The sequence below is a fragment of the Scyliorhinus torazame genome, chromosome 7, assembly GCF_047496885.1.
Source record: "Scyliorhinus torazame isolate Kashiwa2021f chromosome 7, sScyTor2.1, whole genome shotgun sequence".
In the NCBI taxonomy this organism is placed as follows: domain Eukaryota; kingdom Metazoa; phylum Chordata; class Chondrichthyes; order Carcharhiniformes; family Scyliorhinidae; genus Scyliorhinus; species Scyliorhinus torazame.
The window spans coordinates 142,655,522-142,679,186 of NC_092713.1; the positions used below are offsets into that span (position 1 = coordinate 142,655,522).

At 49.0% G+C, this 23,665-nt stretch overlaps 1 protein-coding gene across 1 annotated transcript in view; it reads right to left on the bottom strand.

The window, feature by feature from the left end:
* Window positions 1-5,756: 5,756 nt before the first annotated feature.
* The window catches only part of qsox1 (quiescin Q6 sulfhydryl oxidase 1), a 226,042-nt gene continuing 208,133 nt past the window's right edge, over window positions 5,757-23,665 (bottom strand). The window contains exon 12 of the mRNA XM_072511606.1: window positions 5,757-10,472. Within this exon, the coding sequence (XP_072367707.1) occupies window positions 9,655-10,472 (818 nt within the window). The 3' untranslated portion in view covers window positions 5,757-9,654. The remainder of the gene's footprint in view (window positions 10,473-23,665) is intronic.

The following is a 23,665-nucleotide window of genomic DNA, read 5'->3' on the forward strand; positions in this document are numbered from 1 at the left end:
AACTTGGTTTGGAGCTGACGGCCAATGGATCAATCACCCATGATCACACAAACCCGCTTGGTTTCCCCTTCCGCTGAAATCAATGGGCAGCAACATGGGGCAGCGGGGGGAGGGGAGCGGGTTGGGGGGGGGGGGGGGGGTGGTGGGGGCGAGGGATGGGGTAGTTAGAATTGGCAGCTGACTTGCTAGCACCCACTTTACTCATTGCGATTATGATTTAACAATTATCACGGCTGTCAAGAAATTGGGATTATAAAAAGCAGCATGAGGTATTGCGGCGATTCGCATCTGCTTGGATAAACTCAACTGGGTGAAAAGATGATTTCAGGTTAGGATGACGAACCACAAATGGAACAAATATCCAGGAGAGCCCAAGCTTCCATTTCTGTAAGATAGCAGCCCTCTCCTTCCACCCTTGAATATTTATGTATCCTGCACATTGTGTCGGAGCATAGCCTTGATTGACAGGCTCCAGCGACACTGCACTCGGCGCACGCACAAGTAAGTAATGCCAGGACAGTGCTCGGCGGCGCTCCAAGCGAGTGGGTAGGATGTCGAATGAGGAATGGCACTTGGGTGTCCTGCAAATCATCTTTCATGACAGAATTCGAGCTAATCCTCCACCCACTTTGCTTTCAAAAAGTAAATTAAACGTCAAAAGCCACTGCCACAGTTCCACTCTCCCTTGCAGGAAAAAGCTCATCATTCTCACCTAATTTCCGCCAGTAAAGCTAGGTTTGGCTGAGCAAGCAATGACTTGTAGGCGACAGTGGAAGATTTACTGTACACTCTCCTCCCAGTTCCACCCCTCGTTCTGTCATTTGGTGGGCAGGAATTTCTAGGGCCTCTGCCATCCGCAAATAGTTCCAAGCTTGATGCTCACAACACGTTTTGTCTCCAAAACACACCTGCAGTCTGGATTTCACTCCCCTGCATCTGGGGGAAAGGTGTTAGCGGTCAGTTTGCCAGCTCTCCAGGATTGAAGATCAATCTCCAGTATACTGTGTATCCCTGGAGAAAAATCATCGGGATGTTCAAATAGGTCATTTTTGTCGTCTGAGACTTTCCATTCCCCCTCCCTCCCCAACCCGGGCGGGTTTTCCGGCAGTGGAGGTGGCTTGTCATGGCCGGCGGCGGGATCTTGTAGTCCAGGTGTTGGTTTAGCACACTGGGCTAAATCGCTGGCTTTTAAAGCAGACCAAGCAGGCCAGCAGCACCATTCAATTCCCGTACCAGCCTCCCTGAACAGGCCCCGGAATGTGGCGACTAGGGGCTTCTCACAGTAACTTCATTGAAGTCTACTTGTGACAATAAGCGATTTTCATTTCATTTCCAGCCAAAGACGATGACCATTTGCACTGATTGCCGGCTGCACCGCTGAGGAACCCATTATGGGTTCCCCATCATTGCCTGTAGCAGGTCTGGAAAACCCCACCTGCGGGAAGGGACGGAAAATCCGGGCCATTTTTTTTCTTTTCTTGACCAGATATAAGGACATTGAAAATGACGGTGGTGGTGATGCGGTTGGAATAAAGGTTGTTTGGCTGACAGTCAAAGTTGTCTAATTGGCCATTGAGTCCTTTTATTCCCCAATTGGCGGAGGAAGGCGGTACGTCACCAGGATGGGTGTGTTGGCTGGCTAATGGTTGGGGTGTGAGGGGCAAGTCGTACGATGAAACCTCCAGGAATGCATTTAACCGAGTTGGCAACCCTTGTTAGTGGCAGAAAAATAAATGGTGCAGAATGCGCTGCTGAGATTTGGATTGGACTGATTGAAAAGGTGATAGATACAGATCCAATAGTAACCTCCCAAAGAGAATGGTAATGAAGGACTTGAAAAGGAAATAGCGGGGAAGTGGGATTAATTGGACAGTTGCTGCCACAGAGAGCTTTCAGTCTTTAATTCAAGAGACTCAGTGAAATCCTCAGGTGAGCCCATGAAAGCTGTGAGGGGTGGGGTCTAGGGTTGCCAACTCTGATTGGATGCATTCTTGGGAGGTTTTGTCACATGACCTCTCCGAGCTTCCTGCCCTATCCAGTCAAATAAGCCGTTCTCCATTTCTTACTTTTTCTAAATTAAAATTACGAAAATGAGCAACGAAAATTTCAGTAAAGACTTTTTAAAAATCCAAACGCTGCCCATGATTATACTTTTGGTTTGCTTGCGGTCAGCAGCTTAACCTTTTAATTCCTGGAGATACCTGGACAATCTTGGAGAGTTGGCAAGCAACCCGAGTGGAAATAAGCACCCAGCGAAGGATGCCCTGTGCAGCTGGCGAGTCTGAAAGGGGGTGTGGTGGTGGTGGTGGGGAGGGTTAATGTCCTGCCATTAATGGAAGTAGGGTCACACCTGAAACATTAACCACCACATTCCCTTGGCTGGTTTGTATTTTTCTGATTTGAATCTAAATGCATGGGAGCAGAGAGTGGATTACGAGCAATTAAAACTTGATGAAAGAACTGTCCACACAGCTGACTGTTTGATATCCGGGCTAAGATGTACTTGCATAGAGTGAAATAAAATCACCAAATACATGAATGGCACACATCTGCTGTCCAAATGCAGCATTATTGCTGCAGGACATGTGTCATTTACTTGGCCTGGAGCCCATGCAGTTTAAAAATAAATAAAATCCATTGCTATCATGACCTCAGGGTGTCCCAAAGCACCTTCACAGTCAATTAGGAAACTTTTTGAAGCACAGTCTCTGCCTTAATGTAGGAAGCTTTAAATGGGTCTCAGTCTACATCACGGTGTTGCACACACCTTTTGAACCAATGGGTGGAATTTTGCAATTCTGGAGACTAATTCAGATGGTGGACAGGAACATGGGGTGGAATTCTCCCCCCCCACGCCGGGCGGGAGAATCGATGGGGCGCCGCGCGAGTGCCACCACGCCGCTCTGGCACCCGCACGTGATTCTACCCCCCCCCCCAAACCGGCGAGGCGAGAATCAAGGCTGGCCTCTGGGAGAATCGCCGCTCGCCGTTTGTAACGGGCGAGCGCCGATTCTCCGGCCTGGATGGGCCGAGCGGCTTCCTGCCGGCGCCGTCCACACCTGGTCGCTGCCGGCAGGAACAATACGGGAACGCTGGGGGGTGGCCTGTGGGGGGGGGGGGGGGGGGGATTCCTGCACCGGGGGCGGCCTCAAAAGGGGTCTGGCCCGCGTTCTGTGCCCACCAATCGGCGGGCTAGCCTCTCTGAAGGAGGACCTCCTTTCCTCCGCCGCCCCACAAGATCCATCCGACATCTTCTTGCGGGGCGGCCTCGGGGAGGACGACTACCGCACATGCGCGGGTTAGCGCTAGCCAACCTGCACATGCACGGTTGACGTTATTTACACGGCGCCGGCCGCCTCATTTACGCGGCACCGCTTTTATGCGGCGCCAAGGCCCAGCACGCGTAAATGACGCAACGCTGCTACTAGCCCCCCGGGGGCGGGAGAATAGGGGACTGGGAGCGGCCTCCGACGCCGGAGTGAAACACTCTGGTTTTCACTCCGGCGTCGGGACTTAGTCTCCCGATGGGAGAACTGCGCCCATGATTCCCGCTGAGTGGCAGAGCAGTTGCACACGCATGTACTCTGCTTTTCAGTTCCTTAACGATACAGCCATGAGGGAATCGCAAATCTTGTGCCGGGGTGGGCAGTAAGTTCCCTACCCCGCCTTTACCTCCTGGGAAGAAAGGTCCTGGCACCATATTTAAAGAGCGCCTGGAAGCACATTCACTCATTGGAGGCCAGCGGTTTCACATTCCCCCTCCAGAGTCCTTACAGTTGCATATTGGAGAAGCTTGGAGATGTCAGCAACAACATCCCTATACACATGAAGGCACCGCATTGCCTTTCACTCGCCTCGGGCATGATCAGGCCATTGCAGTGGTCTATGTTCAACAACCACTTGAGCTTACTGAGGTCCTGCTGCCTCTTGCAGCACAGACCCTTGCTCCTCATGGCTTTGCGCCAAAGGAACATGGGCCCTCCTTCACTTCATCTGGATGAGAGCCATTACCAAAGTAGGGTTGCCTGCTGCCTGCATCTTTGACACCTCAGTGGATGAATGAATGAATTAAAGTGATACATTTAGTGAGCATGCTGTTTACAGACTTCCCTCCATCTCAAAGCCAACAGATAAGTACTAAGCCCTTCATCTGGCCCCCGTCTGGACATGGCATCGCCACCCCATGCCTTCCAGTTAAAGGACATCTGGAGGACCAGAGATGGGTGTTCCTCCCATTCATTCGTCCATATGTATAGAGACTTTGCTCTTTAACTAAGATGATGAGAGCCTGGTGTAAGAAGCTTCACAGGGACTTTTGCTCATATGTCTCCGCTAGCATCGTGATAAAGACTATTGCCTTTGCAGCATCGAGGGACTAACGCATGATTCCTGGTCAGCCACGACCATTGACCCAGAACGATGGAGGTTGGGAGTCTTGAGTTGGCTGCCCTCCACCTCCCTCCCTCTCTTCATCCGTGCTCTGGCTGCAGCCGATGGCAAATAACACAGAATGAACACAGCTCCACACCTTACTGGGGTCTCAATGTTATAAGACCCATGAGTCAGGATCAAACTGCTACAGTGTGAGCTTTACTATAGGGAGAACACATGAGCACCTTTGACATCCAGTTGCCTCACTTTAGTCAGCTATTTGTACTGATCTTGAATGCCACCCAACCAAAATGATCCTCCTCCCACCTCGAGGGATCTCACTGACTGACTAACTGCGTGGTAACGGTCAAATTGGAAAAAAGATGCACATAACCTTGCAAACTCACTCCACCATCTTCTGCCCATCACGCACCAACTTCCCCCTTCATCACAGACCACCTAATAACATTATTCCTCTCCCCTTTGTCACCCTTGAACTTTCCCTTGTTACCCTGGACCCTATCATGATCCACCTCCCCTCAGGGCTGACACCTGTTAACGTCCCCAAGTACATCCTGAAACTGCTCTCTCCCGTTATCCCCATCCATGACTCTACCAATGAATCCTTCACCTACCAACTCTCACCCTAGACCTGCCACCCTCCCGCATGTCAATACCCCCTCTGAATGTGACTGCTCCCTCCTACCACCAGTGCCTTGAGATATCCCCTGGGATCCCACCATCGACATGGTTGACCCTGCCCTCACATTCCCTCCACCTTCCCAAAACAATTATTCCACAATCCCCCCATCTTCAGACCCTCTCCTGTGCTTCCCCCGTAAGCCTGCCTGCACTCTCCATCCTTCCACCCTACCTTGACTCCATGTCTCCTGGCTAGCCTTAGTGCAACATTAGCTAATAGCACTCAGGTGAAGTTATGCAAAGCACACATGAAGAAAAAAGCAACGTTGATGGACTTCGATTAGGTGGAGTTCACCATGAGCATACCTGATATATATCTACACAGTCACTTCATTTGGAGGGGGAACGTAATTCCAGTCAGTTTACACTTTTAATGCGCATTCATGATAGGCCAACAAATGCGAATGTGGGTCCCTATATCGACCAGTGGGAAACCTAACCACCAATTAATCCTCCATCAAAATTGGGAAAACAAAATTCCAAAGTCAATTCCTGCCGGCAGGATTGTGACGCCAAATATAGTGCCCCCACCCGGCCCAATTTCTGCCACTGGCGGAAGTGAAAGATTCCACATCTCTGTTCAGCAGAGAATAACATTTGTCTGTGAAGCCCCTTCTTCAACCACCAGCTTCATGAGGGGGGGGGGGGGGGGAGATAGAAATAGCAGCAGGAGTCCACAGGGGAAAGCTTCAAACAATTTTATTTTAAAATATTAATCCTTTAACTAAGCACCCCCCGACCCCACCCAGCACTTGTGTTCAATATGTAAGCAAGTGAGAGCCTTTGACATGCTACCTTGATAGATTAGCAACATCAGGACATAATAACGGGAGGAAATGTAGGTGTAAATATTGTTTTCAAATGAATTGATCACTGGGAAAGAAGTAGCGGTGTGATCAATAAACGATCGCTCGAAGATCAGCATGAGATTCCATTTGGCGGGATCCTCACTCCCTGTTTTACAGATACCCCGGCAGTTTGTTCATTTTCAACATCTGCTGAAGTTCAGTATCTTAGCCCCATGACACAAGAAGCCGCAATGGAAGGGGAAGAATCTTCTGCGTTGTGTTGCTTCTGTCAATTTGTGGGTGAGTGCAGGTGTTCCCAGAACAGGTTGTGGGAGGGTGGTGGGGGTAGGTAACAGGTTGGGGGAGGGTGGGGGTAATTCATGGTTTGGTCTTCTGTCCTGCGCACTCTGCACTGAAAAGCATCTGGAAAACTCACTTTTGGAGCTGGAGAAATACTAAAGGCAGCCAGGACATTTTTGACGGCACCTTGCGTTGTCACAAGGAAAAACTAACAATTTTTAGAATTTCACATCTCAGGATGTCCCAAAGTGTTAATAGCCAATTAAGTTTGAACGGCCTCGCTGCGCCCGACTTAGTGACACGATGAGACCGTTAAATTTTGCGAGAGGCCTTTTGTGAGATTTGCGGAGCTTGGAACGCCTCCTGAGATCCAAGGCGACATTGCGATCTGGATCTCGCCCTCACTTGACGATATCCAGATTTGCATATTTAAAGAGCCATTTGGTTCATTTAAATATGTCGCTGCCCGATTCTCCCGAGGCCCAGGAGCTAACAGCCTCGCCTGGGAGACCTGAGGAAGGAGCAGCGCTCCGAAAGCTAGTGACATCGAAACAAACCTGTTGGACTTTAACCTGGTGTTGTAAAACTTCGTACTGTGCTCACCCCAGTCCAACGCCGGCATCTCCACATCATACCTGTCAATGAGCCACTGCCACCTGGGCAACCAGGGTGCCAGACTGGCAGTGCCAAGGTGCCCAGAGCCACATAGTCTGTGCCAGAGATCAGGCCCAAGGGTGCCCTGCTGTTATGTGGTGGGGTGAGGAGGGGGGGGGGGCGAGGACCCCCTAACAGGTAGGTTGGGGTGCAAGGGGTCCGGAGGCCATGGTGGGTAGTCTGAGGTGATTGAGGTATCAAGGGCGGCATTTAAAAATGGCGGCCCGATCTCTTCCTGCACTGACGAACTGAGCCCGTTCTCGGGGTCGTTCCCCGGTTAAATTGTGGCCCTTTGTTTCAATGTGGGAAAGCTGACAGTCAATTTGTGCACTGCAAGGTCCTTCCAAAAGTTTCCTCCGGGTGCTCCGGTTTCCTCCCACAAGTCATGAAAGACGTGCTATTCAGTGAATTGGACATTGAAGTCTCCCTCAATGTACACAAACAGGCGCTGGAGTGTGGCGACTAGGGGACGTTCTGAGTAACTTCATTGCAGTGTTAATGTAAGTCTACTTGTGACACCAATAACGATTACAGTGTTCTAAAGTGCTGTCTCAAACAGGAATGCTTTCAACAGTAATAGAACATTATTGGAGAGGCTGACCATGTTTTTTTAATTAGGAAAGAGCAGTGTTTTTTTTCTGTATTAATTTATGGGATGTGGATGTTGCTGGCTAGGCTAGCATCTATTGCCCATCCCTAGTTGCCCTCCAGAAGGTGGTGGTGAGCTGCCTTCTTGAACCTCTGCGGTCCCGGAGTTGCAGGTACACTCACGTGCTTTTCGGGGGGGAATTCTAAGATTTTGACCCAGTGACAGTGAAGGAACGGTGATATATTTATATATTTCCAAGTCAGGGTGGTGAGTGACTTGGAGGGGAACCTTCTCGATAGCAGCGATTGTTGCCTAAGGAGCATTGGCGAGTTACTGCCATGCATCTTGTTGATGTACACATGACTGCCACATTTCATCAGTGGTGGAGGGTTTGAATGTTTGTGGAAGAGGTAGCAATCAAGCGCGGTGACGTTTCCTGAATGGTGTTGAGCTGCTTGAGTGTCGTTGGAGCTGCACTCATCCAGGCATAGAACATAGAACATAGAAAAATACAGCACAGAACAGGCCCTTCGGCCCACGATGTTGTGCCGAACCTTTGTCCTAGATTAATCATAGATTATCATAGAATTTACAGTGCAGAAGGAGGACATTCGGCCCATTGAGTCTGCACCGGCTCTTGGAAAGAGCACCCCACCCAAGGTCAACACTTCCACCCAACACTAAGGGAAATTTTGGACACTAAGGGCAATTTATCATGGCCAATCCACCTAACCTGCACATCTTTGGACTGTGGGAGGAAACCGGAGCACCCGGAGGAAACCCACGCAAACACGGGGAGGATGTGCAGACTCCGCACAGACAGTGACCCAAGCTGGAATCGAACCTGGGACCCTGGAGCTGTGAAGCAATTGTGCTATCCACAATGCTGCCGTGCTGCCCTTAAGAACAAATTAATCTACACTATATCATTCTACCGTAATCCATGTACCTATCCAATAGCTGCTTGAAGGTCCCTAATGTTTCCGACTCAACAGTTCTTCACAGCTCTATCCACTTGAGTGGCAACTTTCAAAGATGTATGAACATAGACCCCAAGATCTCTCTGCTCCTCCACATTGCCAAGAACTCTACCGTTAACCCTGTATTCCGCATTCATATTTGTCCTTCCAAAATGGACAACCTCACACTTTTCAGGGTTAAACTCCATCTGCCACTTCTCAGCCCAGCCCTGCATCCTATCTATGTCTCTTTGCAGCCGAAAGCAGCCCTCCTCACTATCCACAACTCCACCAATCTTCGTAACGTCTGCAAATTTACTGACCCACCCTTCAACTCCCTCATCCAAGTCATTAATGAAAATCACAAACAGCAGAGGACCCAGAACTGATCCCTGCGGTACACCACTGGTAACTGGGCTCCAGGCTGAATATTTGCCATCCACCACCACTCTCTGACTTCTATCGGTTAGCCAGTTTGTTATCCAACTGGCCAAATTTCCCACTATCCCATGCCTCCTTACTTTCTGCATAAGCCTACAATGGGGAACCTTATCAAATGCCTTACTAAAATCCATGTACACTACATCCACTGCTTTACCTTCATCCACATGCTTGGTCACCTCCTCAAAGAATTCAATAAGATTTGTTAGGCAAGACCGACCCCTCACAAATCCGTGCTGACTATCCCTAATCAAGCAGTGTCTTTCCAGATGCTCAGAAATCCTATCCTTCAGTACCCTTTCCATTACTTTGCCTACCACCGAAGTAAGACTAACTGGCCTGTAATTCCCAGGGTTATCCCTAGTCCCTTTTTTGAACAGGCAAGTGGAGAATATTCCATTACACTCCTATCTTGCGCCTTGTAGACGGTGGACCGGCTTTTGAGGGGGGGGGGGGGGGTGTCAGGAGGTGAGTTACTCGCCATATGATTCTTAGTCTTTGACCTGTCTTGGCAGCCACAGTATGTATATAGCTAGTGCAGTTCAGTTTCTAATCAATGGTAACTCCAGGATGTTGATAGTCAAGTTCCTCTGTATTGAAGGCCTTACTCTGTCACCAAATATGACCAGTATTGTATATTTGCAAGTAACCCATAAGGATTGGTGTTTATTCCAAATATGGATAACTGATGTTCCAAATTCTTAAGTCAAGGGCATCTTCATCTATAAAGGGCTAATAAAGGAAAGTGGGGGGGGGGGGGGGGGGGACGGGGGGACATTGCACTCGTGTGGCCTACATCGTTGCATGTACTCATTCCTTCATTTCTTTCCGTGCTACATTAAACCCCAGATTAAGCAGATGCAAATCCAGTTTTCCGCCAACGAAACCTCATTTTGAAGTACAGATACATGGAGAGCAGACACAGAGAGGACAGAAAGTACAGCAGAACGCACAAGCTGATGTCCACGCGTGAGAAGTTCTTCCCCAGCAGGTACAGCCAATTCTTCTTCGTGGCCTCGGCAATGACTCCAGAGTGGTGCACTTTCCCAATCGCTCGTTTATGCAGCCTCGACTGAAACACAGTATAGCCAAGTGACTCGGAGTTATCGATGGACTGGATCTGCTGCTGCGGTCTGCGGACCCCATCATTTCTGTGGTTAGCTCTCTCATTTTCAGCCCTGTCCCTCAAAGCTTGACTTTTGTATTGCTCATTCACAAAGGAGTCCAAATCCACAATAACATCTTCTTGTCTCCTGTGAATATGTTTCCCCCTAATAAAAGTCCTCTTTTGACTCCCATTCCTTCTTATCCCTGTTATGCTTTTGGAGTTCTCCCGTTGTCCATCATTTTTTACTGGTGTTTCCTCTTCTTCTTCCTCATCCGCTTCATTGTCTTCATTTCTTCTATCTTCTTCATCTTCTTTTTCTGGGCCATCCTTCTCTTGCTCTTGATGAGTTGCTTCCCTTGCTATCTGTTTCTTCAGTAGCTCATGCACCCCCTTCAGGTAACTGTCGTCGATGTTCTGAGGGGAATAATGTGCCTTGAGAAATTTCAGCACCTCATCGGTAATCCACAGGTGCTCCCCTTCGAACTCACTATGACATTCTGCACACATGTCTGGAGGTGGCCATTGAAGCTTTGGGAATTTTGGATCCTCACTTTGTGCACCTTCGGGGACAGAATGAAAAAGAAAGGTCAACCGATTATACAATGTAAAATTCAGAGGCTACACTATTGCAGGGCAGAACTGTTCATTTTATCTTGTTTAGCCAACAGTGAGTATTGTTTGGAGTTCTGCTCTCCAGACTGATAAAAGATATTGAAGCTTTGGGAAAACTACAAAGAAAGATATATGAGGGAAGTTACCTTAGAATTGAAAGTATCAGGAAACACAGAGCAGGCTTCTGTGACTCTTCTCTCTGGAAATGCGAAGATTAAGAAAATACCTAATCGAGGTTTCCAAACAACAATCAGGTTTGATTGAGTGTGTTTTTACATAGACAGTGGTGAGAATTTAATGTGGTTGAAGACAATAGCGATGATGGAATAAGAGGAGGTTTGTTCCCATACACCAGAGAAAAAGAACCACAGGGATATAGGGACAGGCTAGGATGAGGGCATTAGAGTGGCAACAGGCTAGCGTGTATTGCAAACACTGGTATGATCCAGTTGGGCCGAATGGCCTGTCTCTGTGCTGTAGTTTTTAGTAATTCTCTCCAAGAACATAGGCTTCCTGGTTCACCAAGGACTGGTCTCAAATTTAGCCAAGATTGACAGAACAAACAGTTTCCCCCCCCAGTGACTACTAATAAAATGACTTTGATCAGTCCCAGTCTGGTGCCAAGTGGGCCTCTGCCTCACACCATAAGACTGCTGAAATATGGCATCAACATGTACCATAGCTTTCCTTAACTTTAACGCCCTGTCTCTGGGTGTGCCCTTCAAATGGCTGTGAACTTAATTTAGCAGATGCGTCGAATCAACCTCCCCTTCTCCAATCTATCCATCCATCCCTTTTAATGTACTGCTCAAGGGGCTGGTTTAGCTCAGTTGGCTGATAACAGGTTTGTGATGCAGAGTGAGGCCAGCAGCCTGGGTTCAATTCTCATACTGGCTGAGGTTATTCTTGAAGGCCCCACCTTGCCCCTTGGCTGAGGTGTGGTGATCCTCAGGCTAAATCACCACCAGTCAGCTCTCCCCGATTACTGTTTAAGGTTCATGATGAACACCAGTCCTGCCATATTTCCCACTTTCTCAAAGAGTAACTTACCCTCAACCAGAGTGATCAGTGTTGGGAGCTGCTGAACAAAAAGAGAAAATGTGGACTTGAGTTTAGAGAGTGCCTTTCACAACACCAGAACATCCCATCGCGACTTATAGCTGATGAAGTTCTTTTGAAGTGGAATCACTGTTGTGTAAGGTGTTGTAATTTTGGTGCACAGCAAGATCCCACAAACAGCAGAGTGATAATGACAAGATAGCATGCAAGATATCTCTCCTAGCTCATACCTGTCACTCAACTTCCATTTTGCTCCATCTGCTCCGCCCCTCTTAAAAAGTAAATGGTTCATCACATTCCTCCATCTCTATAACTCTGAAGAAGTCATATTAAATGTTAACTCTGTTTCTCTCTCCACAGTTGATGCCAGGCCTGCTGAGCATTTCCGGAACTTGCTGATTTTTTTCAGGCAATTTGTTGTTGGCTGAAGAATAAACACTGGATAGCTCAATATAGAATCATAGAATCCCTACAGTGCAGAAGGAGACTATTTGGTCCATCGAGAAGCACTCTACCTAGGCCCACTCCCCTGCCCTATCATCCTAACCCCACATAACCTTTAGGATACCAAAGGACAATTTAACATGGCCAATACACCTAACCCACACATATTTGGACTGTGGGGGAAAACTGGAGCACCTGGAGGAAACCCACGCAGACACGGGGAGAACGTGCAAACTCCACAGACAGTCACCTGAGGTCGGAATTGAACCCAGGTTCATACGCAGCAGTGCTAACCACTGTGCCACTCATCCAGTTGCATTGATTTTTACACCCAACTGAAAGGCCAGACAGGGCTCCTTGATTTTGGGTCCCATCTCAAATAACTCTGACAGTGCAGCATCTCTTCAGTACTGCACCAAAATGTCAGCCGAGACTTTGTCTCTGGAGTGGGCACAGTGGTTCGCACAGCTGCCTCACAGCACCAGGGTCATGGAATCGGTTCCAGCCTTGGGTAACTGTCTTTGTGGAGTTTGCACGTTCTCCCCGTGTCTGCGTGGGTTTCCTCCGGGTGCTCTGGTTTCCTCCCATTGTCCAAAGGTGGGCAGGATAGGTGGATTGGCCATGTTAAATAACCCCTTAGCGTCCAAAGATGAGCAGGTTAGGCAGGGTTATGGGGATAGGGCGGGTGAGTAGGCCTCGGTAGGATGCTCTTTCGGAGGGTCGGTGCAGACCCGATGGGCTGAATGATCATCTTCTGCACTGCAGGGATTCTACGGATTCTATCATAGAATGTAATCATAGAATTTACAGTGCAGAAGGAGGCCATTCGGCCCATCGAGTCTGCACCGGCTCTTGGAAAGAGCACCCTACCCAGGGTCAACAGCTCCACCCTATCCCCATAACCCAGTAACCCCACCCAACACTGAGGGCAATTTTGGACACTAAGGGCAAATTTATCATGGCCAATCCACCTAACCTGCACATCTTTGGACTGTGGGAGGAAACCGGAGCACCCGGAGGAAACCCACGCACACACGGGGAGGATGTGCAGACACCGCACAGACAGTGACCCAAGCCGGAATCGAACCTGGGACCCTGGAGCTGTGAAGCAATTGTGCTATCCACAATGCTACCATGCTGCCCACCTTCAAAGTCAGAGGTGATAGTGCGCCCAAATGAGCAAAGTTGACATTTGAATGTGGTTTGACCGTGAAAATTGCTGGGGTTTCCCTTACTGACATCACAGGATGAGCAAAGTAGGAAGGGTGGGTGTGACCTGGGGCTGATATACTTGCAAAGGAGCTGGGGGAACCACTCCTGGCTTTACATTCAGTGAAGTATTTTTTTATAATGTCTAGACTTAACTTTCCTGTTCATAGCCAGCGCAGCACAAATTGTGCTAAAATTTCTCTCCATTAAACATAGTTGAATATCAGTCTTTTCCTTGAAGTTAACAACCCAGTTATAAAAGTGCAGGAACAGATGGTTTTGCAAGGTGTGGTTTTGAAGAATGCAACATTATTAGCATGTCCTTAGGCTCCTTCAACAGCACCTTCCAAACCCACGACGGCTACCATCTAAAAGGACAAGAGCAGCAGACACATGGAAAAACTCCATCTGGAAGTTCCTCTCCAAGCCACACACCACTTTGACTTGGAAATATATCACCATTCATTCACTGTCGCTCGATCAAAATCCTGGAACTCCCTCCCCAATAGCACTGTGGGCGCACCTACACTGCATGGGCTGCAGCGGTTCAAGAAGGCAGCTCACCACCACCTTCTCAAGGGCAACTAGGGATGCGCAGTAAGTGCTGGCCGAGCCAGTGATGCCCACATCTTGTAAAGGAATATTAAAAAATGCTATTAAGGCAGACAAAAATAAGCAATTTTATTAAATTATTCACCATTGTATGGACATAAAGTATTACTGGAATTGGTGGGAAGCAGGATTTAAAGTGTCACTCCCTGTAAGAAAGTGGAATTGCTGTTAAGTGGAACTTAAAAGCTCCTGAGTGAACTGGTAACTTTCTTAATGTTATATTTAACATCAGAGAGCCAAATGTCCCATTGGCTCTTGACCAATATTGGAATAACCTGGGAGTTGGATGGTGATGACTGGATTTCTGAAACATACAGACATTGAAACCAGATATTCCTGTTGAAATAATGACAAGGAGTTTTGTTGAGTGCCACTCTGAGATTGGGTACCAGGCTAAATAGAAGCGTGCCCCAATATCATGTTGTATTCCAGGGGTTTGTGGATTCCTCATCGGCATAGGATCTACGACCATGCCACCATATTGTGTCCCTTACTGTAATACCTCTTTCAGGAAGCAGAGCTCTCTGCCCGGGTGAATCCTGCCACCATTCCAAAGTTTAACCATTATAGGTATTTACCGACCACTTTGTCAGTCAGTACATTTGGATTATTATAACATCCGATGGTGCAGACAGAGAGGCAAGTAGACAATACAGTGACAGCTGACCCTCACGATAATGTGGCACTTGGGACACTGCCAGATAACAAGCTGTAGTGATGGACTCGAGGTTAGTGAGTCTGTTGAGACTTTGGAGCTCAACTGCGCTGAGCTCCTTGATGGATGGCTGAACAGCTAAAAGCTCTTCTGCTAACAAGGCAGATTGACTGGACACTTCATTACCAGGTTACCAGTCTGGACAGCAAGACACGAGTTTCCAATCATACAGGCCTCTTGACTGTTTGTTCATCTAAAGCCATCTGCTGCTTACAACTCATAATACTTTGGACTTTCAACAAAAGACTGTGGCTTCTGTCTATTGTATTAAATCTGCCGTAGCTCCCAGCATTTAAAGGAACATGTTTTCATCAGTAGGACTTATGGATGAAAGCTCCTATTGTTTGTGTAGCAAATGCATGAACATAGAAAGAAAGAAATAGCACAGAGACAGGCTACTTGTTCCAACCAGTCTGTGTTGACACGTCTGAGCAAATATTCCGAAACACATTTACTCATTCTGTTCCAATATCTCTATACTATTTCCCCTTCTCATTAAATCTGACCTTGAAAATTGTCATGGTTTCTGCACCCGACCTTATACCTGGCTGTGAATTGCCCTTGCATTTCCCTGGACACCTGGTACAGTGAGTGTCTCTCGGTTTGGCAGCACCCATGCACCCTTTGCTGGCACTATTGGAGATTGGGTACTTGCTTGGATGTCAGTTGTGGCTCAATGGCTAGCACTCTCACCTGTTTACTGGAAGATTGTGGGTCCAAGTTACACTCCAGAGACTTTAAGGACAAAATCTCAGGCTGACACTTGAGTCAGTAGTAAGGGAGTGCTGCATTGTCTGGGGAACAATCTTTTGGAGGAGGTGGTAAACCAACGTCCTGTCTGGCCTCTCAAATAGATGGTAGTAATTTGAAGGAGGCAGGAGAGCTCTCCCTGTCTTGGTCCAATATTTATCCGACAATAAACATCTCTAAAACAAATCATCCAGTCGTTATCACATTGCTGCTAGCAGAACCTTGGTGTGTGCAAAGTGGCTGCAGTGCTTCCCAACATTACAATAGTAACGCTACACTTTAAAATGTTTCATTGGCTCTAAAGCTCTCTGGGATATCCTAACATCCATGAATGTAACTTTTTGCAACAATTTCTTTTTAAACTTTGTTGCATCAGTGCACCTTGACACAAGTTGGAACTATCTGAAGCAGCTCACCCTCAATCCCATCAGACATAATTAATTCTAGCAAGAGACTAGTTACGGATTAGGGCCCTGAAATTCTGCATGGGTTTTTGTCGGTCTTCCTCCATAACTTTCCCTTCAAGTTGCACTTTGAAACTAGGAGGATCCCTTTGTGATTTCATGACCTGTGTCTTAAACATGCAGAAAAATAGAAAGTTTATACTCTCTGCTGAGGTGTGTGTATGTATATGTATATATGTGTGTGCGTGTGCATGCGTGTGGCTATGTGTATATATGTGTGTGTGTACATGTGTGTGTGTGTATATAATATATAGTTTTTTAAATTTAGAGTACCCAATTAATTTTTTCCAATTAAGGAACAATTTAGCATGGCCAATCCACCTAACCTGCACATCTTTGGGCTGTGGGGGTGAAACCCACGCAGGCATGGGGAGAATGTGCAAACTCCATACGGACAGTAACCCAGGGCCAGGATTCAAACCCGGGTCCTCAGTGCCGCAGTCCCAGTGCTAACCACTGTGCCACATGCCGCCCATGTAGGTAAAATATATACGTGTGAGTACGTATATATGTTTATGTATATGTAATATACATGTGTGAATGTGTGTTTATGTGTATGTCTGTTGTCATGTGAGAGTACCTTTAAGACATGGATGTTTAAGCAATGTACCTTTAAGAAAACAGTGATGTCAGAGAGTGGGTGCAGCTGAGGTCAGGTCAGCCATTTTGCAGTTTAGTTTCAGTTTTGAAAAGAGCTGGGTGTGTGTCTGTGTTTTGCAGTGAGCTGGATCTGCTGTGATCTCTGCCATGAAAGACTATCTCTGGATCATTTGGGTGATTCAAACTTATAATAGTGAAGCCTTTAACCTGATGTGATTTTGTTTAAAGTGTTAAGTCTCTTGGAAGTTTGAAGGAACATTTTACGGAATTATTTACTGTTGCAATATTTTCTGAGGTATCTTTGAAGTAAGGGGTGTTAAGAGATCCAATGTTTATTTAAGATGTTAAGTTGAGTTCATGGAATAAACAGTGTTTTGTGTTTAAAAACCTACATGTCCATAATTGTAATCGCACACCTGGGGAAAAAGCCGTGTGCTAGGAAAAGCAACAAATCCATTAAAGGGAGAGGTTGGTTGAACTCCATGATACATTTTGGGGTTCGGAAAACACCTCGCCCATAACACTGTATGTATAAGTGTCTGAGGGGTGTTATAAAACACCCAACAGGACTTTCAATGATGACCATGGTCTGAAAGGTCACACACAGGATGGCTTCTGCTTGGAGGTGTTGGTTTTGGCCCTGTCTGCCCATTTAATGTGTGACCTTTGTGGATAAAGTGTGAAGTGAGAGGAGGGTGAAATGCCTACAGGGTATCAGACCCGGCAAAAATCGCTGAGACCCTCAGCTCAGGAGTTGGAGGATGCTCGTGGCGCAGCACCATTTAAAAAATGACGATGGGGGAAGAGTCATTGTCGTCTGCCACATTGCCTGTGGAGCAGATGATGGATTTCATGAAGGGGGAATTTCATCAACAGCGAAAGGAGACGTGAGGGGGCTGGTTGAGTGCGATTGAGGGAGCAGTAGGCCCTCTTGGCGGGATTTGGATCATGTGGAGAAATGGTTGGAAGTGCAAGGTGCAACGCCACAAGGAGGTGGAAAGAGTGATGATGGACCGTAGTGGCCGAATAGTACCTTTGGAGGCGGAGGCGGCAATGCTGGGGGAGGCCTGTAAGGTGCTGCGTGCGAGGTAGGAGAATCAGTCCAGGCGACAGAAGCTGTGAATCATGGGCTTGCCAGAGGGTATGGAGGGAACGAAGGCCACAGGCTATGCCACAAGGATGTTCGCGAAGTTGGTGGAGGAGAAGATCTTTAATAAGGCCCCAGAGGTGGATCGTGCCCATAGGTCCTTGAGACAGAGGCTGAGGGCTGGAGAGCCATCTCGGGAGGTGATTGTGAGGATGCACACATTTCAGGTCAAAGAAAAGATTCTGAGGTGGCCCAAGGTGAATCGAGACGGTAGCTGGGAGGAGAATCAAATCTGGATCTACCAGGACATTGGGTCTGAACTGGCCAAGACACAGGCTGGGTTTAATAAGGTCAAGGTGGCGTTCTTTCGAAGCAAGGTCCGGTTCGGGGTGCTGTACACAACCAAACTTCGGGTAACTTTTAAGGGCAGGGAACATTACTTTCTGATGGTGGCGTAGGCGAATGACCTCGTCAAGGAGCATGGGTTGGGAGAAGGCTAATGTGGGGATATTTGTAGAGGTTTTGACTTATTATGTACACCCCATTTTTTGTTTTTAATTGATAAGTGATGTTTTTACATATGTGATGTGAGTTTCATTATTCTTGATACTCTTACGATGTGAAAGGTACATACAATATATGTTGGGGCTGCGATCAGTTGGTTTATGCACTGTGCGGTTGAGTATGGGGGTGGGTCAAAGAGCGGATGGTATGGAGAAAAGCAGAGTGGGGGATGAGTAGTTTGTGAGGTCCTTTGTTAGGACCTCCAGGTGTGATTTGCCATGCTAGCAGGGTATGCTCGTGAACGGAAGCAGTGTGGGGGTCGGGGCTGCAGTGGGTAGTCTGGGTGGGGGAGGGGGGTGGTGTGGGAGGAATGGGAGGGGGGTGGTCAGACCCGGAAAAAGCCGGTGAGAGCTTTTGCTCAGGAGTTGGAGATGTTTGTGGTGCAGCACCATTGGAAAAAATGGAGGAGGGGGAGGGTCATTGTCGTCTGCCACATTGGGAGGGAGGGGAATGATCTCGTGACGCAGTTGGTTTCCTGGGAGGGTATTGGTTAAGGATGGAGGGGGGCGGCCACTTTTGATGGGCCCAGGTTAGTGAGGAAATGGATGGTTGGGCAGGATTTGGGTTCGGTGAAGATGAAGGACCTTGGCAGAGGGGGAGGTCAGAAGCCCCCAGTGTGGATTATAACATGGAATATGCGTGGATTAAATGGTCCGATTAAACGGTCTTGGGTGTTTGCACACCTAAAGAGTTGAAGAACAGAGGTGGTTTTCCTGGAGGAGGCACATCTACGGATGAAGGATCAGATGCGGTTATGAAAGGGGTAGCTGGGGCATACATTCCACTTGGGATTTGATTCTAAATCAAGGGGGTTGCAATCCTGTTCAGTAAGAAGGTGGTGGTGAGTGGAGTGTTAGCGGGGGCACCAGTGGTTTAGGTGAGTGTATACGCGCCTAATTGAGACAATGCAGACTTTATTAAGAAGCTGTTAGTGTCCATCCCAGACCTGGATACCCACCAGTTGATTATAGGGGGCAATTTTAATTGTGTGTTAGACCCAAGGGTGGATAGATCTAGTTCCAAGTCAATCGGGGATGGTGAGGGAGTTGGGGATATTTATTGGGGGGGGGGGGGGGGGTGGATCTATGGAGGTTTAGGCACCCAGGAGAGAGGGATTGTGGGAATGTGTCTTCTTCTCGCATGTTCCTTGGATATACTCCCGCATCGATTTCTTTGTGGTGGGGAAGGCAGGCTGATGGGGGACATGGGAGCAGAGTATGCAGGAATAGTAATTTCAGATCATGTATCGCATTATGTGGACATGAGGGTTGAGATGGAGCGGGTGCATAGGTCGAGGTGGAGGTTTGATTCAGCGCTCTTGGCTGATAAAAAATGTTGAGCTAAGGTGACATTGGTGATGAAGAATTACGTGCAGTTTAACCAAATGGGGAGTTACCTGCGGCCATGTTCTGGCAGGCACTGATGACGGTGGTTCATGGGGGGAGGTTATTTCCTTTAAGGCCTATTGGGACAGGGTTGTTAGGGAGGAAAGGCAGAGGCTGTTGGAAGTTATTGTCAAGGTGCATCATAGGTATTTGGTGGCCCCGACTAGCGAGCTGTTGGTAAAGGAGTTGCTTGCCACGCTGGCACAGGTCTCTATCCCTTTGATCCCTTTGGGTCTTATAAACTCATCTTGTTATTGAACACAGAAATTAAGGTATTGGCCAAGCTGTTGGCGAGATGTTTGGAGGGGTGCTTGCCAGATGTGGTCTTGGAGGATCAGTTAGGCTTTGTTAAGGGGCGGTAGTTGTCCAGTATTACCAGGAGGTTATTGAATGTGGTTATGACCATGTCGCGGTGTATGATGCCAGAGCTGATTGTATCAATGGATGCAGGGAAGGCCTTTGACTGGGTGGCGTGGTGGTACTTGTTTGAGATTCTTAGGGGGTTTGGGTTTGGGCTGACATTTGTGACATGGTTACGGTTATTGTATGCAGCCCCCACGGCGAGTGTGAGGATAAATGGGATGAATTTGGGGTATTTTAGGTTACATAAGGGGACAAGGCAGGGTCGGACGCTGTCTCTGTTGATCACTGAGCCTTTGGCGATTGCGCTGCGGGCTTCAAATTGGTGGCATGGGATTGTGAGGGCATATAGAGAGCATAGGGTGGCATTGTACGCCGATGATTTATTGTTGTACATTGAAAATCCACTGGAGCGCATGGGGAGAATTATAGACTTCTGGGGAAATTTAGAGCGTTTTCAGGGTATAAGCTGAATGTGGGAAAAAGTGAGGCTTTCTCGGTGAATGCCCAGGGGATAAATGCGGATCTGGGGGTTTGCCATTCAAGGTCGCTAGGGTAAGGTTTCGGTATTTGGGGTTTCAGGCAGCCCATGATTGGGAAACTACGCAGAAGTGGAATCTGACTGGTCTGGTAGAGGAGGTCAAGGGGGATTGATTTGAAGAGGCGAGATGCCCTGCTGCTATCGTTGGCAGGGAGGATATAGACCGTGGAAATGAACGTATTGCGAAGATTTTAATTCATTTTTCAATCCCTTCCAATATTTCTTCCCAAGGCTTTTTTCCGGAGGATGGATAAATTGTGTTTGTGTGGACTGGCAAGACGTTGAGCATTGGTAGGACCTTTTGCAGAGGGAGAGGTGGGGGGGGGGGGGGGGGGCGGTGCTGGCGCTTCCAAACCTGTTGCATTATTATTGGGTGACGATTGCCAAGAATGTGAGATGATGGTGGTGGAGGAGGGGAGGGGGCGTCAGAATGGGCGCAGGTGGGGAAGGCCTCTTGTAGGGGGACAAGCTTGAGGGCCTTGGCGACGGTTCCAATCCCATTTTCTCTGGGGAGGAATATCGTAATCCTGTGGTGGTGTCATCAATCAAGATTTGCAACCAGTTGAGGAGGCATATGTCAGTACTGGCCCCTTTATGTGGGAACCATAGGTTTATACCTGGCGGGATGGATGGGAGGTGGCGTGGTGAAGGGTTAGAGCGGGTAAGGGACCTGTTCGCTGAGGGAAAGTTTTGGGGGTTGGAAGAATTGCAGAAGTTCAGGTTGCCAAGGGGGAATGAGTTTAGGTACTTGTGGGAGTGGGACTTTGCATAAAAGAGGTTACCCTTGACCCCTACCGGAGTATATGCCGTTAGAAATGTTTCTGGCTCCCGATGAGTGAGGTAAAGGAGGAGAGGAGATATTTATGGGTTGTTGAGGGGAAGGAGAAGGCGCTAGTGGAAGTGATTAAGCAGGAGTGGGAGGAAGAGCTGGGGATCGAGCTGGGGTGGGGGGCATGGAGCAAAACAATGCATTGGGTCAATTTGACCTCCTCTTGTGCAAGGATGAGCCTGCACGTTCTGCCCGTGTCTGCGTGGGTTTACTCCAGGTGCTCCAGTTTCCTCCCATAGTCCAAAGATGTATAGGTTAGGTGAATTGGCCACGATAAATTGCCCTTAGTGTCCAAAAAAAGGTTTGGTGGGGTTACGGGAATAGGGTGGAGGAGTGGGCTTAAGTAGGGTGCATTTTCCAAGAGCCAGTGGAGACTCGATAGGCCGAATGGCCTCCTTCTGCATTGTAAATTCTATGATTATACAATTCAAGATGATACATAGGGTTCATATGACATGGAATTGGATGAGTGTGTTTTCCCGGGAATGGAGGATTCACGCAAGAGGTGTGGGAGGGGGCCAGTGAACCACGCTCATAAATTCGGGGGGTGTGCAAAGCTGGAAGATTTTTGGGAGGCTGTGATCGAGACTTTCTCAGGGGTAGTGGGGGTAAGATGACGGCGTGCCCTTTGGTGGCGATTTTCGGGGAGTCGGACTTGCCGGAGCTGATGGAGAGGAAGGGGGCCGATGTCATGGCCTTCGTCTCTCTGATTGCCAGCGACAGATTTTATTCAGCTGGAGGTCGGCATCACCGCCTTTGGTTGCGGCCTGGTTGGGGGATCTGTACGAAGTTTTGAGTTTAGAAAAGATCAGGGGCGGGATTCTCCGACCCCCTGCTGGGTCGGAGAATTGCCGGGGGGGGGGGGGGGGGGGTGTCGGCGTGAATCCCACCCTGCCTCTCCGACGCTGGCTGCCAAATTCTCCGGCTCCGCTTTTCTGGCAGGGGCGGGGATCGTGCTGCACCTGTCGGGGGCCATTGGAGTGGCCCCCCTGGCGATTCTCCGGTCCCCGATGGGCCGAGCGCCCGCCGTTTTCGGCCAGTCCCGCCGGCGTGGATTAGACCAGGTGCGTACTGGCGGGACCTGGATCTGAGGGCGGCCTGTGGAGTCCTCAGGGGGGGTCACGGGGTGATCCACCCCGGAGGGGGGGGGGGGGGGGGGTGGGGGGCCACGGTGGCCTGGCCCGCGATCAGGGCCCACCGGTCTGCGGGTGGGCCTGTGCCGTGGGGGCACTCTTTCCCTCCGCTCCGGCCTGTATATAGCTCTGCCATGGCCGGCGCGGAGAAGAAACCCCCTGCGCATGCGCAGGAAACACGGCAGCAGTTCTGCGCATGCGCCAGAACACGCTGGCGCTCCTGCGCATGCGCCAATTCGCGCCGGCCGGTGGAGGCCCTTCGGCGCCGGTTGGCGCGGCGTCAACCACTCCAGCGCTGGCCCGCACCTTCCGGGCGGCCCGATGCCAGAATGGTTCACACCACTCTTTGGCGCCGGTACGGCCCACCCACTGGTTGGGGGAGAATCCCGGCCAGGGGTCAAAAGAGGGGTTTTAATCTGACCACCAGAAAGGCGGAGGTACTGTGGAGGAAGGCACAGGGGAGGAGGTATGAATATGGGGAAAAGGCTAGTCGCCTGTTGGCGCACCAACTGCGAAAGAGGGCAGCAGCGAGGGAGATAGGAGGAATTAGGGATGAAAGGGGAGACACCGTGCGAAGGGCAGGAAAGATAAATGAGGTGTTTAAGACCTTTTATGAAGAACTGTATAGGTCTCAGCCCCCAGAGGGAGAGGAGGGGATGCGGCAGTTCCTGGATCAGTTGAGGTTCCCGAAAGTGGAGGAGCAGGCGGTGGCAGGCCTGGGGGCACCGATTGAGGTGGACGAGGTTATTAAGGGACTGGGAAGCATGCAAGCAGGGAAGGCCCCGGGGCCAGACGGGTTCCCGGTGGAATTCTACAGAAAATATGTGGACTTGTTGGCCCCGTTGTTGGCGAGGACGTTCAATGAGGCCAGGGAAGGGGGGACACTACCCCCGACAATGTTGGAGGCGACGATATCGCTAATTTTGAAGAGGGACAAAGATTCGATGCAGTGTGGGTCCTATAGACCTATTTCACGATTGAACGTGGACGCCAAACTGCTAGCAAAGATGCTGGCATCGAGGATAGAGGACTGTGTCCCAGGGGTGGTGCACGAAGACCAGACAGGGTTCGTAAAAGGGAGACAATTGAATGTTAACGTGCGACGGCTATTAGGGGTGATAATGATGCCCTCAGTGGAGGGGGAGGCAGAGATAGTGGCGGCAATGGACGCAGAGAAGGCATTTGATAGGGTGGAGTGGGAGTATTTATGGGAAGTGTTAAGGAGGTTTGGGTTTGGGAACGGATTTATTCGCTGGGTTAGACTACTTTATGGGGTACCAACGGCAAGCGTAGTTACAGGTCGACATAGATCGGAGTATTTCCGATTATATAGGGGAACAAGACAGGGATGCCCGCTGTCTCCACTGTTGTTTGCGCTGGCAATTGAAC